This window comes from Danaus plexippus, assembly GCF_018135715.1.
Source record: "Danaus plexippus chromosome 13 unlocalized genomic scaffold, MEX_DaPlex mxdp_15, whole genome shotgun sequence".
NCBI lineage: Eukaryota > Metazoa > Arthropoda > Insecta > Lepidoptera > Nymphalidae > Danaus > Danaus plexippus.
In genome coordinates this window covers 826,521-845,350 of record NW_026869849.1, presented here as the reverse complement: position 1 = coordinate 845,350, position 18,830 = coordinate 826,521, and the positions used below count along the sequence as shown (strand labels likewise).

The 18,830-nt window shown below is 32.9% G+C and overlaps 2 protein-coding genes across 3 annotated transcripts in view; one reads left to right on the top strand and one right to left on the bottom strand.

The window, feature by feature from the left end:
* Positions 1–16,563, top strand: part of LOC116770325 (lutropin-choriogonadotropic hormone receptor) — a 31,158-nt gene extending 14,595 nt beyond the window's left edge. The window contains exons 1-13 of one of the 2 annotated variants that reach the window (XM_032661747.2): positions 6,219–6,318; positions 6,993–7,119; positions 7,351–7,425; positions 9,840–9,908; positions 9,988–10,083; positions 10,935–11,000; positions 11,590–11,658; positions 11,973–12,047; positions 12,518–12,635; positions 13,009–13,125; positions 14,793–14,890; positions 14,972–15,133; positions 15,434–16,563. In XM_032661747.2, the coding sequence (XP_032517638.2) occupies positions 7,406–7,425; positions 9,840–9,908; positions 9,988–10,083; positions 10,935–11,000; positions 11,590–11,658; positions 11,973–12,047; positions 12,518–12,635; positions 13,009–13,125; positions 14,793–14,890; positions 14,972–15,133; positions 15,434–16,508 (1,965 nt within the window). In that variant the 5' untranslated portion in view covers positions 6,219–6,318; positions 6,993–7,119; positions 7,351–7,405 and the 3' untranslated portion in view covers positions 16,509–16,563. Of the gene's footprint in view, positions 1–6,218; positions 6,319–6,992; positions 7,120–7,350; positions 7,426–9,839; positions 9,909–9,987; positions 10,084–10,934; positions 11,001–11,589; positions 11,659–11,972; positions 12,048–12,517; positions 12,636–13,008; positions 13,126–14,792; positions 14,891–14,971; positions 15,134–15,433 lie in introns of those variants that run through there. The other variant, XM_032661746.2, reaches the window with a different exon arrangement.
* An 86-nt stretch (positions 16,564–16,649) lies between these two features.
* On the bottom strand, positions 16,650–18,147 carry LOC116770416 (AN1-type zinc finger protein 1-like). Its single transcript, XM_032661882.2, has 3 exons — positions 17,710–18,147; positions 17,508–17,610; positions 16,650–17,211 (listed from the first exon to the last, which is right to left on the bottom strand). The coding sequence occupies exons 1-3, from the start codon at positions 17,991–17,993 to the stop codon at positions 16,672–16,674; spliced, it is 927 nt and encodes a 308-aa protein (XP_032517773.2). The 5' UTR covers positions 17,994–18,147; the 3' UTR covers positions 16,650–16,671.
* Between the last annotated feature and the right edge of the window lie 683 nt (positions 18,148–18,830).

Here is an 18,830-nt window from a genome sequence, read left to right as displayed (position 1 = left end):
ATCTATTTTAATACTCTATGGCTATACAGAGTGTTAAATATATCATATATATTTTTTATCGGGGGTAAAATCCGTCGAGCCTTTACTCCCTGCGGGTGTAGAGATGGATGTGTGGGACTCGAACATATATAAACCATCCGGCGTACCTCATCGCCTATGTGACGGTGCTGTAGGATCCTGCAAGCTCGGGTTACCTAAGTACCGCCGGCGGGACGCCAGCTTTACCTCTGAGCGGGCCCTACGAGCAGCTTCGTTATGGAGATGAAGGGGTGAATACGAGCAGGCGGATACGCAACCATGCTCCCGTCAGTTGGCGGTGAGGCCAAGTGCAATGGCGGCCCGGATGCCACACCTAGAGCCGGCTGGCCACACCCGAGAAAGACGGAAAGACGAAGATTGTTTCTACTCAAACGCATCCCTATTCGCTTGCGGAGGAACGGAACCTAAGGATCCCCTGAACGGATTTTCCTGTTCTCTCACCACTTTCTCCTTGTCATAACATCTTCGCAGACGGAGGCAACTGCTGCCCAGGCCTCCTCGTTTCCGAGCATCGCGACGATGACACATGAAAGTGAGAGGTTGGGTGCCATGATACCGGTCAATGCGGATCGCATCCTGACCCATGACGGAGATGAATATCATATATGAATAAAGGGTTTCATTCACCATAACCTTCTGATCGGGTGAAGCGAAATATATATAATCTAGTTTGCAATAGATTTACATAAATGTTATTTTCTAATTGTGATGCATTAACAAATAAAATACTTAGATTTATTGCGATGAAGCTTCGTGGGCATAAAGTACGTGTAATCTATAGATAGAAGTATCTACATAAATATAGCGGTATGTTATACTAAAATACTGTAAATCCCTCCCGTAATTCAAACAAAACGCGAAGATTCAGACGGAATGCTATTTATATCAGCGAAATTTTACGACTATAATTTAGATCAGATATAATAAAACAAAAAAATGGCGGTTACCTTTCTAAAAATATTAGAAAGCTCTACATTTACAATATAATATGCTTTCCTACCGTGTTTGATAAAAATATAGGTTCACTTAAAAGACTGTTATATTTCATGTCATTTTTATTTGTTCACATATTTTTTTAATCTCTGTAAAATCGTTTGAACCGACCGAGACATCTCAAACATCAATCCGTTATCAGTTATCAGTGTTATCAGTTTTCTGACGTAAGATGACGCCTTAAAATAACACTCAAGGTTCAATCTCATTTTACCACTACGATCTTATATACAAATCCATTGATAGACAGATATGATCTATGAGAAATATATTTTTTCGAATGTTCACTGCAACGTCTAACGTCTCAAATACTCATAAACTTTCTTAAACCGTTTAACGTTTAATGATAACAATAATTTGAAAACAAAAAGCCACTTATGGTCAGTTAGAGCCGAGTCACGTGTTATATGCTGGCTCGCAGCTGTGAAGATGTTCCGTCATCATGTTTCAAACACTATGATAAAATTTATATAGCACTAAAATATAAACAACACCGTGAAAAGTATGATTAGATGACAAGCGCTCAGATATGTTAATACATTAATGTGAAAATATTTATACGTCTCTGTAAAACCGAATAATTATAGCCCCTGAAACTTTATTCTAAATAAATAGAACTTATAAACAAAACTTAAACTTATATTACTTTATATATTGATTGAGTGAGATCACAATTTACACTATCAATTACTTTGCAACCCCCACGCTTCATCACAATTATTCTCGTATCGGCACACACACGGCTTTGACAAACGGCTTTGGCAACTATCTGTTTGTTTCATATTTATCTAGATCCGATTATTAAAAGGCAAAACTTTTTAAAATCGGAACATATTGAAAAATTATAAGATATATGACTTCCTAAATATTTGATTTCGAAGCGTGAGTCCAATACAGTTAAGTTATAACTTAATCTGGATGTAATATTGTAATAAAGAAACAAAAATGTACTTATTTTTCCTCCGTAATATATATTCTGAATCATATTTTATCAAAAGAAAGTACAATTAAACCTTAAATGGCTGGTTAGTGTCTACGAACTATGACCCATACCGACAACTGATCTGTTAGCACTAAGTTAATATTGACTCGGGGACGCTGGGATGTTGAAAGAAATATATATATAATACTAAAGGAGTCGCGGGTAAAAACTAGTATATATATACAAACATAGTGACTTTAGACTTAACTTGAGGCTTTCATTAGATATTTGCTGTTACTTCTAAACTAAATATTATAGTTGTCAAAGTAATGTTTTCTGAAACGCTAAATTCGTAAATTACTTTATTTAGCATTAATGGTAACTCATGGCGTTATTGTATGTGTGTATATTAAATTATTATAATAAACTCGCATCACAAATTCGAGTTTAATGTTTTAAGATGGTTTAAAAACAGCGTTTGTTAAGAATGACTGATTGTTAAGAATATCTAATAATAATTGTACTATATCACTTATTAGATCCCATCAACTGTTTTTTTAATAATTTTGTTCCATTTATTAGTTTGTATTAAACCAAAAACTCATTAAAGCAAAATCTGGCACTATAACAATAATTGCTAGCAAATATTCACCTTGATCGTCTGTAATGAATTTTTAAAACTGTTTTGACAAAGGCACACATTACCGAGCCGGTCATCTAATGCTTAAATGATTTTTAGTTTGACGTTCAGTAAAACCTCCTTTCATAAAACTAAACAAATGCCGTTTACATTATGAAAACGTAAAGCACTTTAAAAGCTTTATTTTTAACACAATGTCACACAACGTGTTAAATATTTGGCCGACCTGGCTAACATTTGGTGTTCCATTTACGAAGATATATTTATAATGGCGGGAACAGTTATTGTGTTGAACTGTTATGAAGTTTCGTTGTTAGTTATCTTTTAAAAAGGTTATATTTCCTCTAAACATTATCCCTTATTTACTCACCAATTCATAATTACTACCTCCTGTTCTATATATCACTGACAAACGGAAGGAATATTATATAATTAATATTATAGCGCATCAAATATATCGAGTCTTCCTTTATGGTATCGGATACCTCTAATAGAGTTTCAATTCTTTTTTTAAAATAACATACAATTATGACGAAGTTCTATTAATGTCAAACCTAAAGACCATAAGTGTTAATTTTAAATATTACCTAATTTCTCTTGCCACGTCTCGTAACTATCGTTTACAATACAGATATTAAATTTTTCATATTAATTGAATTAATATAAAAGAAAATATTCGATATGGACATATTAGGTATGAGAAGGCCCGTTTACAACTGTTATTCAGTTCCATTGAGGTAAAAACTCATTTAACCTAATGGAGTCACTGCCTGAATTAATAACTGAAAGTAAGTATTTAAATACATATATAAATTTGTCTTGATCAATATACACGTAAATTTTATAACAACTACAAAATAAAAAATAAAAAAATCATAAAAAAAATATATAACTAAGAATATTCACAAACTCCAAAGTCTAAACATTTCTTCTGCTGTAATAATATAAATTTTATTCACAATGTCGCGTTACAGTTTCGTCTGTTTGCAATGACTCAAATGATTCACATCTACAATTTACTCCCTAAATTAGCGGCTCGGTTTGATAATAACAATATTAGAACATGCTGTAATAATATATGAATACATATTTAATTTATTATTAAAGTCTTTTAATAAGAAACTTTAACTATCACAAATATTTCGACATAAGAAACTTACTGATGAAAAAGTGTATCATACCAATGGACTCTTTAAAAAATTATTAAAAACTCTTTACTCTATTTTTAAAACCTTCATGGTTTAATGTATAAGAGCAGTGTTCTAAATTAATATAATTTAAATAGTATGTATGCAATATAACGTATTTTTTGTATGTATGTATATAGCAAACACAAGACACAATGATAATTGGATTGTCACGGAAGTTGTCACTAAATCTTACTGTCAATGGACAATCACGTCTCTGAGGATTGAACCGAATGCTACTAGTGGAAAAAAAATAATTATATTTGATGAAATGTACATTTCCGTACTTTAAACAAAAAATGGATTTGGCAACTATATTTTATACATAGCAGGATGTTGTAGATATACTTGTATCACCTTCTTTGTTCATGATCTAATCAACACTGGCCTATTTATTTCTACATTAGATTGGATAAATGTCACTTCATACTCTCCTACATTATATTACGTCAAATAAAAACCGTTTAGAAATAGGATTATGTCAGACAATATAGAGAAAATTTAAATTAACTTAACTACAACATAGTTATACTTTAACATATACATATATAAGTATTAATAATATCCAAATCTATATACTTTTCACGCCTAACACCCATATAAGAAAATGTATATCGAAAAGTAAACAACGGAGAGTTTCAAATAGCACATAAAGTCCGGGGTGTAAATATATGGAAGTCACGTGTAAACAATTCGTTAGTTGTATTTTAAAGACATTCCTTAATTGAATTGCCGACGTCTATGACAGTGTAATTTCTTAGAAAACTATTAAGAAAATTAAAACAACGTCACGTGTCTATTGTTTTATCTATTAAAGTAAACAAACTGTAATTACTCCGCCTAAACTGTCTGTAAAATACGAAAACATTACCTTAATGTTAATGTACACGAAATTAGGGAACTTGACGTAATTGGAATATTTCCTACAAATATAATGACAGTTGGACTCCCTTTAGTATTGCGAAATATGTACGATTTTTTAAAAGATTGTGGGATTGGAAAATGATTTTATTTCATTTCCACAGTGAGCTAAACAGCTCTAAACTTTAACAGATATAAAAAAAAACTTGTGAAGTAAATAATATTTGCATTTGAATGAAACTAATATTTTTCGCATAAAAAACTACAACCGTGATCACGGGCAGACGAGACGTGAGTGTCACTCACTCAGTGGTTGCGGAAAAGTAACCGAAACGTCGGGAGTATGTAGTTTTTTACAAAAATAAATCACTCGTAGTTTATCCGAAAAATATTAGTTTCATTTAAATGAATAAAACTCGCGAAAATCTTAGATCTCATTGTAATATTTGCATTACTTTCTATTAAAAGTTTTTATGTGATGTGCACGAATACCTACATGAAAAGTTCTGTCAGAATCAAACCGAGGTCACAAAATATTCAATATTTAGACGTATCATGTAAGTAAAGAATATACATACATATATCATGTGTTTCAGAACTCCTTTTACTGAACAGAAAATGCTACATCACTGTAAAAGTCTCATTAAACAACAATTTCTTTCTCAAAAATGGTCAGTAAATAATGAGTTAAACGATTTTAAGTCGTTTATTTGAAATTCAGACATTTATTTTATGATAAGATCGTGGGTGGAAAGTCAAATAGACGTTTGAGTTTGAAGAAGACTTACAAGAGCCTAATTTAGTTTGGAACTACGAATGTCTGCACTCTGTAGCATAATTATAATTGGCGCACTTTTCTAGGATCTAAGGGCTTCACAGATAAGATAAGAGTAGTGTTGGGAGTGGCTTGTTAAATTAATCATATGAGTACTAACGATGAGAAATTTTTTGGAGACTTGTATATGCAAATAATACTAAAATATTTTTTTTATTATTGTCTTCAAAGTATCTTAGTCTTACTATGTCTGAAGACTTTTGAACCCACTAAACATATTACTGTTTAGGTTTTTCTATGATTCTGTACATTACTGCTCTCTTAAATTATATTTTATCCTTTTTATATTTTACATATTACTTCATTACAGTTGTAAATATGAACTTATAGTTATGAGATGTAACTTTCTGAGTTACAATTTTTTTGTTTCGAAACCCTCGACTAGTAAAAAATATAACCACTATTTTGAACCTTTCACAGATTATAAATTAATTTAATAATAATCTGAAGTCAATACACAATTTCTCAACGGTAAATATTTTCGTTGTTACCATCTGTTGGTAATTAAAAAAAAATCAATATACTTATATATTTTAAACTGAGTCTTATTGACAGAACTATTCCAGATATACCTACAAGTATTATAGTTTTGTGTACATTTATACAAGTGGCGATTGACTTAATCAATTACTAACCGATATCGCTCCAGTACTTGGTATCTTTTGATAACGTTAACAAAGAAAAGGCTAATAAAACTAATATGAGGAAACGAAATGGACATTGTGATAACATCTTTGGCATACGAAATGTTTATGTTCTAGTATTATATTTATGTTTCACATGAAGTGAAGCTGAAAGGAATTTAAATGGCAACAATTTTTCTTATTAAAATCGTGTACGCGTAAGTTATTCTAAAGTTTTTCCTTTTAATTAGCTAAATATTCAAGTTCAAGTTTTAATGACATAAATAGCAAACTTTAACTAAACTTTTTAATAGAGTGAGTTTTTTTTTTAACTAGAGTACTTACTGTTATGTTATTCAATAGATGTTATTTTATATAAATTCTAGATACAAATTCACTGGTTTTAGACTTATTTTATTCCAAATAAAGACAATCAACATTGTGATGAACGTTGTTGTGGTAGAATAAAGAACGGTTTATTTTTAAACATTTTCAACGAATAAAGTCTATCATAGTGTTTCGTAAGGTTTAAGACTTCTAATAATAATAGACGTAGTGTTTCAAAGAAACGTCTTTATAAATACACAAAAAAAAAAATAACCAATAACTATCATGAAATCATCGAATAATAAAACTACACGCACTAATAAAATTTATTAATACAAATAATATGATTATTATTTATATTAATACGAATAGATACAAATAAAATGTATTAAATATTCTATCACTATGTTCCATAATTTTAAATTATTTTTTTTTTGTCAGAAATATCTTTTATATTCAGGCTTAGGTTTTACTAAATAAGGCTTAGGTTATAAAGACATAGAATTTTATAGAACATTTTAAATCCATATATTTGCTTTTCTTAATTGCTTACGTATTATTTCAGTTGAGTCAAGTGTGTGTCAGTCGAGTGGTTCAAGGTCGTCTGTGGTGCTCCTTCAGACTAACATCACTCGTTTAACAGCGCGGGTGATCCACGCCGCTGGCTACCACCTTCACGATGTTGAACATTTGTAAGAGACTAATATTTTCGGATACTACCCGTCATTTTATAATTTTAAAAATAAACTATTAATTACTTTTTGAATACACTACACAGGACTAAATAATGTTCAGCATGTGTCATCACAAGAAAAACTATTTCTTAAAAATCTAAAATGTATAAAATAATATTTAATTTTTATTAATTTATTTAATTTTTGTATGACTCTACACACTATATAATATATTTTTTTAAATTTCAGATCTATTATCGACGCACCTAATTTGGAGTACGTTGCTGTTGAAGATCTGACGAAAATGCCCAATCTCAAATCACTGTGAGTGAATTCATCATATCTTATTTATTACTAACTTAATTTCAAGGTTTTGTTTCCGTATCCGCTGGCATTCTCATATAAAAAAGTACTGCCCTATTATGTGATTTACGACATAGGAATAAAAATTTTTTTTCGCTGAAACCGAACTCGGCAGCCGTTTTTTCACACATTTTTATGAATTGTTTAACTTTATTATTTTTTGTGGCAAACAAACTCTTATGCATAAAATAATACATATTTCTATAACTAAATTAATCCACGCTCATCATGGATATTGGGATATTTATTTAAAAATATCAAATAATTTAAAGTTTTATATTAGAAAGTCAAAGATATGAACCGAATTAGTTGTTAAATGAGTTAAGATATTTTAAATATATCGACACAACTGCTAATTCAGCAATAAATAAATAACGTTTATATTTACTTTAATACAAAACACCGATCTTTTAATATCTAAATGATTCATTCGTTTGATAATATTGTTCAACGATAATAATGTATTTTCAATAAAAACAAATTCAATTTTTCACTATATAATGATGTGCTATAAATAATATCTTTATCTTCCTCAAATGATGTCTCATAATAAAATGTCGATTCGCCGCGATTGATGTACGAAAAATAATCACACGTCAATTACTTGTGTGTTATCAATGATATAGTTAGAATAAAAATTCCATTAACTCGAAGCATACCAAAGATAATATGGACACATACGTATGATATTTCTTTTTATATCTAGGATTTAGAACCGATTAAAATATTAAGAGAGCTCTCGGTTGCTTCGTATGAAATAAGATAAGGAATTGTTAAAACTGATCTAAAAATTCTAGCCTAGGAACTAGAGAAATCCTTAAGTCAGGTTTACTGGTGCTTCTAAGAGATAAGAATAGTTGCGGACTAACGAAGGCTTTTGGGTAGAAAGAACCAAAAAACGATATTTGTGTTTGATCTCATATTAAGCATCGTTTTATTATTGGCCCGCACTTCAGCGGCGCTGTCTCTCGGGTGGCCCTTACCAAATTTGGGAAAACCTAGAGTTGGTTGCCGGTGACTTTATGCCGGCATCTTCAAGTCTGTGGCCCTATACGCACATCTATGGGCTCGTGCCCTGGTTAGGGTGAATGTCTCGAAAATGCGCGGCCTGTTTTCTGGCTCGCTCTTATTCTTTGGGACATGGAGGGGCCTTTCCTGCCCGTAAAACGACTGTCTTGCCCAATAATTTATATTTCAAGTACATTACCATGGCAGTCTCATTGTTCCAATATCTTTTCCGTATATTCTTGTCGAATTTGTAAAAAAGATATTTTATGCAGCTGTGAAAAACTCTTAAGACTTCTCTGCTGTAGACACACCATGTTACTATTTATAAATAGAGCAAAACTTCAATAAAAGTAGTAATAAAAGTCTGAAGTATATATTTATGAAGTCAAAATTTCACTTCTGGATCTCGCTAAATAGGTACGCATATTTGATGGTAGATGCTAAAATTATGCTAAATGTTTATAATTAATTGAGCCAGCCAAAATGTTATCAAATTTTAAGACAATTTTTCGCCCCGAAGTCGCCCGGATTAAGTATTCTATTTTAACGAACGTATTGCTTCCTTAATTTATTTTCTTCGGTATGCTGTTATTGTTAGAATTGTGTTATCAATAGTATAAATATAGCTTAAGTTAAGTCAGAAAATAGACGTTTTATAAAATTGTTACATTCATAGAATTCTACCAACATAATCATATATAGGTACAAAGAAAAATAATTTTGGTATTTTGATCTTGTAAACAAATTACGACTAGTCGCAAATACATAGTTGATATAGTCAGCAAATAGATTAACTGAAATTTAGTATGTTTACTTTGTCCCCAAAGAAAGACCATCCCCATCTTATTTTGAATTACAACTCATAGAAAAGGACAAACGGATATAATATTTGTTTGTCAAAATAGTAACGCACCATTTAACAGCCGATAAGTTTTAAAACGTATCGAATCTTGTTAATATAATGATAAATAAAAAGGAATTAATAATAGGATTTTATACGTGGTAGAGCCTAGCTGTGGTCAAATTACTGCAGCTCGATATAGGCTGGCTCGACCGGGGAAGTACCACCCTCTCGCAGAAGATAGGCGTGAAGTCTTAAAGGGCTGCGTTTCGTTAATTCAGTGAGAGAAGCGGTCGCCATTCCCCTTTTCCTATCCTTTCCCTTTCCCTTGTCCCACCCTTTTCTCTCCCTCTTCCTCAATCAAGGGTGGCAACGCATCCGCAAAACTATGTTGCGGATGTCCATGGCGGACGGTACTACCTCCGTCAGGTAGGGCGTCTGCTCGTTTAAAAAATAATAATGAGCTAGGGAATACTGATGTCTCAAAATAAGTAGTATTATTATAATTTAATTAACGTAATTCCAGGTTTATATCCCAAGCCCCCCTTCTACATAGGCTAGCGCCACTGCCGGCACTGCCCGAACTGCGCACTTTGTACGTATGTACTATTTTAATGTTTAATCAAACCAATACTTATTTTGACATGTATTATTTGCGTAATCATTTTCCTCAGCATCATAACAACGTCCGGTCTACTTGAAGTTCCAAATCTCAGCCACGTTCACGACAATAACAGGATCAACACCTCTCTACCATATTTACAGGCTGTGTGAGTATTATCACAGATTCAGAGCATTTATTTACTTTGACAATAATTAAAATATATAAAAATCTATAAGTTTATTTATCCATATATAGCAGATTTTTTTTTTAATGATATAACTATTTAATAGTGTTTTAAACACTAAATATACTTGATTTTCCGTGACGATATATCTAAGACTACAACAATAATTGGATTTAATTGAATTATGAGATGATAAAAAAAAATACTTTCGTTATCAGTGTTATTTTTGGATTTTAAAAAATAATATTTATCTAGTTGCTTGTATTTTTCCTCGATTAAATACTTGGGAATTAAGTACTTAAACGCTCCACTAAGAGGGTAATCTGGGCGGAGATAATTATACAAGCGGATAAATATTTTATAATCAACATTTTTCCAAATTTTTATTATGATTTGAATGTTAATATTCTAATGACAGAGTGGAATTATATCTATATTATTTATTATTACCATGAAATGAACTCGCTGGAGATTAAGTCATTTAAGAAACATAAGAATGCTTTGAAAACCCAAGATCTTTGGTAATGTTACATGAAATTGAATAATGTTTGGGTTTTTAAGTGTATTTTATTTACCTCTTATCGATGGACATCAATTTACCAATTAATTAATATAAATGGATACATTTTGTTAGAATTCTTCTGATTAGCCTCTATACGCAACATTGTGATGTCGAAATACTGGTGACGTTAAAAATTTAAATATTGCAAGTAAATAATTTCAGGCGTTTAATTTTATTTTAAATTTGTGAATATCGTACATATTTATATAATATGTATCTTCCTTTATGAGTCATCATAATAATGAAGGTGACAGTACTCTTTGTTCACCAGCGACCTGGAGGGTAACCACATAAAGCGTCTCCCGGCGCACGCGCTCCGTGTCCGCGCCGACCAAGTGTAAGTTATAGGTACATATAGTAACAAAATATTTTTATTTGCTTTCATTATCCTTAAATTAAAACAGTACCTTTTTTTCGCAGTTTTCAATATATTTTATCTTTCACGATTTGCTTATTAATAATACTTTCGGCATTTATACCCTTAACCGTAATTCAGCACTAACCTAAAGGCTATATCTAAAAATGATTGAGTTTTATTCTGATCTATACTCGTACTATGCTTCTTGATGTAAAGCTTTCACAACATTCGTCTGTAAGTAAAACAGGTACAAAAATCCACACATCCCCATATATTCTTACAAAAAGTTTCTATAATTAAAATATTTAATGCATTGTGTTGCGAAGATCTACCTTTAGTAGAGCTATATTTAAAAAGAATACTCACATTATTTTTGTTTATTGATCGACTCATTTGACCGGAAGCCACTTACAGTTTATTGGCCATCGGTTGCGCTTGCGCAGTCATCCTGTAATATAAATAAAGATCATACAAATATAGTGCATTTAAACATTGTAACATGGCTCTTTGTAAAAAAAACATATTTATTGAAGTATATCTATATTATCACTGTGATTATCGTTTCCAGTTCGTTGAACTACAACTTGATACAAGAGGTTCCCCCGCACGCCTTCAAGAACTCACAGATATCTAAACTGTGAGTTCAACGTCTTATTGAATATAGATTAAAATTAAATTAATTAATTTTTTCATTTCTTTTAAAGTAATTTGTTCGAAGTTGAAATCAGCTAACATTTGAAAAATATATATATCAGATATTTCTTATAGGAAATAAAAAAATCTCCAATGATATATGAATAGTTTTCTTCAAAACCTTTAAGTGCTGCCATCTAGTCACCATTAATTCGAACTGGGTAGATTGCAATAATATTTCTTAAGGCACTATAGAATCTGTTAATAATTATATTTTATAGATTTTGTACTATAGACAATTCTTATATTTTTACATAGGAGCTTCAAAGGCAACACCAAACTCTCTAAGCTCGACGACCTGGCCTTCGCTGGAAATCTTTTATTAAGACAATTGTAAGTTGTTCTATTAGTAGATGTGTTTAATAATCTTGCTCCTAACTAACGATATTTGATATAGTATAACAGCGTTTCATATTCAGTAGTTACTAATCACCCACCGAAAATGTCATGTCGCATCAGACATCAGTATGCTTAGTCCTTGTTTGCATCGTCACACCCCACACAAAGAGTTTCCCGTTTCAATAACTTAATATACTAATATGTAAATGGAAAATGGTTAGCACTCCGCATGAAGAGTGACGGGGCCGACTTCTACTAAGCATACGGGTTCAACTCGAGAGACCTAAGTCACAACGATTCCTGACAGCGCATGTCCTTACTATTGATTTATTTGGTTTGGGAAAGATCATATTATGCATTATAAAAATCAATTCATACAACAAAATATAGCAGGAAACGGATCTTAAATGTTACAATCATGATATATATTAATTAAACAAAATAGTCCATTGCTTCGTTTTCAGAGATCTCAGTAACACGGCCATCACGTCGCTACCGACGAAGGGACTCGAGAAATTGGAAATACTGAGAATAGAGAAGACACCTTCCTTGAAATACATACCATCTATATATGATTTTCAAGTAGGTTGAGGTTGATGGTCATGAATCAGGAAGGTTCAAGATACAAGCAAATACTGTAATGTTTACTCAGTCTTTTGTGTCTGCATTTTATATCAACCCGTTGGTCTATCGGTCTGCAGTGAATAAGAATTTATTTTTTATATCGTATATAATCCTATATAGTACCCCAAACCAACTTCAGCCCGAATCCATTCTAACGAGTTTCCAACATAATAAAAATGAAATAAAAGAGCAGACTTGTCTTTTATAAATTTGTTAGGGAGGACTATAGCACTTATAATATTCTGTCACTCTTTCTCCAGCTAGAATTCTGTCATGTATATTTCAGTGTAATAATTGTAATCTCTTCCCACTACCCCATACACCCTTCTAGCACCTGGAGCGGGCGCAGTTGACCCACCACTTCCACTGCTGCGCGTTTTCGTTCCCGGAGAGACATGACCCAGCGAGACATCAGCTGTACGAGACACAGCTGGCCATCATGAAGAAGGTACGAGAAACGCACACAAACATAAATATACATACGCACATATATATGCAATTACACACGCTTAAAACTCTAGTCTTAGGTATGGTTAGAGTTTTACTACTATAGGGTCTGATACTTAAAGTAATTTCTATGAATTTTTATATCCTACTAATGCACGTTGCTTAAGAGCAATGATTTAAGAAATCTATTAGACGAACAGAAGAGACTATAGAAATGATATCGTTGGTAGAAGATTAAAATAGTATATCCTATCCTAAAGCTATCAAAAGACGAACATTATAAATCTGAAGAACACTAAATAATACACAGAGAAGTGTTATATTAATGAACTGACATACCAAGTCCTGCCGGGATATGTTTCACCACACCCTTCCGTCGACGCACTATCCTTGATATAACTGAACACTAGAAAATAAGAATTGATTCCTAAAGGTCGCATGCGCTTTACCTGCACCCCCTCAGATGCAATTTCAATACATGCGCTATTAAACTGCCTTCCTCCCCCCCTCTCCCCCAATAATGTACTGATTGCAAGTGCTGTAACCTAAAGCACTTGACTATCAAAATCATTTAAATTTTTTTTTATTAACCGCGAAGGCTCAGATCAAATTTTTACATATATTCGTTTAATAAACCAAACTTATCCACGTTTTTTTGGCTTAATGCCTTTTAAAAATATATTCCGTATAAAAAGGTAAACTTTGAAGAGTTTTTTTGTAAAATATTTATAAATTTTTTACTAAAACATTACGTGGGAAAATGTACCCAATTATAATACCTCACAGCCTTCATAAAAATTTATTGTAAAATAAAATTATTTAATAAATCGCATGTCACATAAAATACCCAACGCAACTGCATTGCACCTCTATAATAGTTATCTTTGTAAACAAACAACAAAGTGACATTACATAATATTAAATTCGCGTGTAAAAAAAATCATAATAATCTAATATTGCGATAAAGAAAAAGAAAATATTTTTAACTTAATTATAAGTAAGAGAAAATCTTAAATATGGTAAATAAATGCAACTTACCAATTGTTGTGTTGGAGACGAACACTCGAAGTGGACTGAATAAACCCGGGGTGTATCGGCTAGTGTCGTGTAGCGCCGGTGCACGGGAAATCAATACCACCGTCTGGCTCCCGGGACACCTCGACGGCGATTTGATTTGATTCATTATATCGATGTATTCATAGAGAAACGTAATAATGTACTCATGCATTTGTTACTTGTAAGCTGATCTTTATCGTGTACCTATGGCAAGACATATATAGGCGTGATTTCAATTACTTATAATTTGTAACCTATGAAAGTCTGGGTAGCTTTTTTAAAACAAATCTCAGGCTCTCAATTCTATTTACGTGTTATCTTTTAACACGTAAGGATTCTAATGATGTTAGCATACATTAATTATTAATAGGTTATAGTTTGAGAACCATTTCTTGTCATTCAAAAACTTTGTTTTCTTACGTGTTACAAAACTTTTTTGAAGTTTAAGACACTTAAAAGTAGTGGTGACAAGAAATAATAAAGAGAAATATATTTTTCGGGGCCTCGATTTATAAATACGTATCCAAATATATCACATATTTTAATAAACTCTTAATAATTTTTTAAATAATAGCACGTACAACACTTAAACTAATGTTTGTCAATTCTTAGAGGTGCAGCAACAATGAGGAAAAGAAAACACAAGAACCGAGAAAAAGAAGAGCCGTTAATTCAAATCAAGACTTTCAAAAGTCAACGACTTCTTCAGAGTAAGTTTTTGAAAATTAAATTTAAAGTTTACATTAAAATCAATTCGAGTTTTGAATTACTATAACATTTCAATACGTCAGTTACAATGAGTCCAGTGCATCGACGGAGGACTTCGAGCCGTGGACCAGCGAGGAGTACTTTTCGGACTCCGGCAGCTTTGAGTATGACGACGGCTTCCACGAGATAGTCAACAACAGTATAGGAGTACCGTACTTCGCTGAGTGTGGCAACTTTAGTCTGAGGTGATTTAGACTTATATTCTGTTTGAAGCTTAGGCCAAATATGAATTAAAATTAAAATTAAATCATAGACAAAAATATATCGTTCTTCTCTTAATCTTCTAAAAAAAAGTCGTGGTCGTGTTCCATATCACTTATCAGATATTTGACGGACTTCACAAATTCACCATATTATATTCTTATTAGTGTTTAAAAACGATGTGTCTTAAGTCGTGTGACTTCTGAACTGCTACTTCTGTTACGATTTGTTTCTAGCTCCAATTCATTTTTCGCTTCTTAATGTTTTGTATACTTGTTGTCCAGCCGTCGGGTGATAGAGTGTACTCCTCTTCCGGACGCGTTGAACCCGTGTGAAGATGTCATGGGCTGGCTGTGGTTGCGGGTGTGTGTGTGGGTGGTGGTGGGAGCGGCGGTGGCTGGGAACGCGGCCGTGCTGGGGGTCCTCCTGGCTCATCCACGGGACCTCACAGTGCCCCGCTTCCTCATGTGCAACCTAGCCTTCTCCGACCTCTGCACGGGCGTGTACCTCGCCATGTTAGCTGTCGTCGACCTGAGATCGTACGGAGAATTCTTCAACTACGCGTACAACTGGCAGTATGGTATCGGATGCAAAGTGGCCGGGTTCCTGTCGGTGTTCTCGGGGCAGTTATCGGTTTTCACACTCACGATAGTGACGTTGGAGCGCTGGTTCGCGATCACGTACGCTATATACTTAGAGAGACGGATATCCTTGACTGCAGCTTCTAAGATAATGACCGGGGGCTGGCTGTTCTCCATCATGATGGCGGGGCTGCCGCTGGTCGGTGTATCAGATTATTCGTCCACATCCATATGTCTGCCGGTGGAAAGCGAAAACGTCGGTGATGCCATGTACCAGGGCAGTCTGTTCCTAACGAACGCCGTGGCTTGGGTGACGATCGTGGTTTGCTACGTACAAATATATAGGTCTTTGGGGGGCGGGGGAGAGAAATATGGAGGGAGGGGGGCGGCCGCAGCCGCTGAGAGAAAAATGGCTAACAAAATGGCGCTCCTTATAGGAACGGATTTGCTCTGCTGGGCGCCGGTCGCATTTTTCGGGGTGACAGCATTGGCGGGGGTGCCACTAGTTGATGTCAGTCACGGCAAGGTCTTGCTTGTCTTCTTCTATCCCCTGAATGCGTGCGCGAACCCGTTCCTCTATGCGATATTAACAAAACAGTACAGGAGAGATCTAATAAGGCTGGTGGCTCGTACAGGTTGGTGTGGTTGGTTGGTGGAGCGCTACAAGAGGCCCCCACCACCTCCCACAGCCCAGACTCATCCATCAGCGTTGCCACTGGTTCACTGCAACCCACCCTCACAAAAAGAACCACAACAAGAGACCTCCAAATTATTCTAGATTAATGATAATATTTCTAATTTGTAAATTTAATTATATAGGATTATTTATTGTATTTATTTTTACTTTTCCACTCCATCAGATAATAAAAACTAAATTAAAATAATCTAGAAACTGTTAGGTTTTCAAATAAAAAAACAAACAAATGAAATAAAAAAATATATTACTCTATGTTACTTAAAAATATTTGTGTACAGTCTCCTAAGTCACATAAAACATTTCTGCTAACATATTCTATGACAAGTTTATCTCCTTCCAACAACACTTGCTTCTCCAGCAACTCCGATATTACAACATCCATTTCCCCAGGACTCACACAATAACCATCCAATTGCCGAAATAACCTCAATTTCGTTTCTCCCGTTTTATTATTATTGTTAACGACATTACAAGTATCACAGATAGAATCTATGGCTCTCCCTAAACTCCATTTTGAAGAAATAAAAACAGGAACTGTGTCTTTCAGGTCCGGATTTAATGCTGACTCCACATTTTTCAAGTTATTTATGTCATCCACATTTTTTACAACAGTCACTGGTTTTGGATCGAGATTCAATGGCTTTTTTACAGCAAAATATACTCTGTTGCCGACTGGAACCGACTTTGGGCCGAGTGCTTTCTGTTTTATTCTCATCAAATGTATTTTAGATGCAGTTTTCACCTTGGCAGATGATTGCAAAGCTTTTCTTATGTTTTCCGTTATCTATAAGACAAAAATTAACAATATAGTTCACACAAATCATTTTAAAATTATGCATAAAATACTTTAAAAACTGTTTTACTGATCATTTATCAACAAACAGTAACAGTCACAAAGGATTTTTTGCTTATTTTTTTTTTATTAAATGTCAGCATTATGCTGCATGTAACTTGTTTCAACTTGTTTTTCAGATAATAATATATTATTTAAATAAATGTGTTTAGAGAAACAACCTTTAGCATTATTAGAGACATACTGATATTAGTTTAGAATTATATGTTAGACATTTTAAAATTTACCTTATCTTCTAAATGTTTATTGGCCTCTCTGAACTGCCTTCTGGGTGCTTCCAATTGCTCTATCTTTATTGCCATTGTTTCATCATCTATCTCTGGACATGACCTGAAAGAATATTCAATGAGGTCAAATATTTCTTGCAAAAGCCTATTAATATAATATAAAACTGATATTACTAATTATTACATCATAAAAGTTACTTACGGATGAAACCTATGTTCAATACAAAAGTGTTTCGAACATTTATTACAAAGCATTTCATGCAGATTTCCCTTCTTACAACCGCTTTCAGAACATTTGTATATCTTATCGTCACTTTGAAATTTAACTTCGCGCGGTTCAGGAGCTAGTGGACAATCACCAGATAGGCAATGTTCATTGAAATGTTCCCGACAGTATGTTTTGCCACATTTACATTGTAAAGGTAAGAAATCTATTTGATTGCAGCTTTGGTTTTGGCATTGGTCACCCAGTGATGGGAATTCCATTATTTATTAAAAAATATTTACAATAAAAGTTGGTTGGTTGGTTGTTTTAAATATGGCCTTCAAAACAATAAAAGTTAATACAACTAAATAACAATTAATGACTAAGCAAATGTTCCTGACTTTCTGTGTTTAAAAAAATATAAATAAGTTAACGTCAACATTTTTGAGAATTGTCAAAGTCACTACAACTTTATCTACACACTGAGTTCTGAGGTTTTAGGCACTGATCCTGATATAAACATATACGTTTTCTATTACTTTTAACCAAAACCGCTACTAAGTTAAGTTAGTATATAAAATATAAACTGATAATCAAATATTTTTTGAAAGTTTATTATTTATATTGATTAATATCACGACATTTGATACCTAGTAATCATTAATTAAATAACATATTAAATTTAAAAAAAATCCAATATAAATGTAAATTTGTGAAATTATAAGGTACACTTTCTACAAAAGAGTGTCCTGCTCTAAGCTCTTTAGTAATAATAAAAGCACTACAGAAGGTTGAAAACTTTGATTTTTTCAACCAATTTGCTACACTAATTATAAACACTAAGATCTTTGTCGTAATATTACCCTTCATTTTTAGCCTTTGTGAAACATTGATAACCGCTTTATTCATAAAATAATTGATAAAACACATCTACTACATATAAGTAAAGGGATCGCAGCGCTACTGACTTTTTTTTAATGACTTTTTTATAGCCGTTTCGATACCGAGAACAACATAATGGGATAAACTGAAGTATACAAAAATTTAAATCTATCTCCTTTGTAACTGTCTATTACCATATCTTTAAGTAAATTTTTTTCTGCAATGCAACATAAATA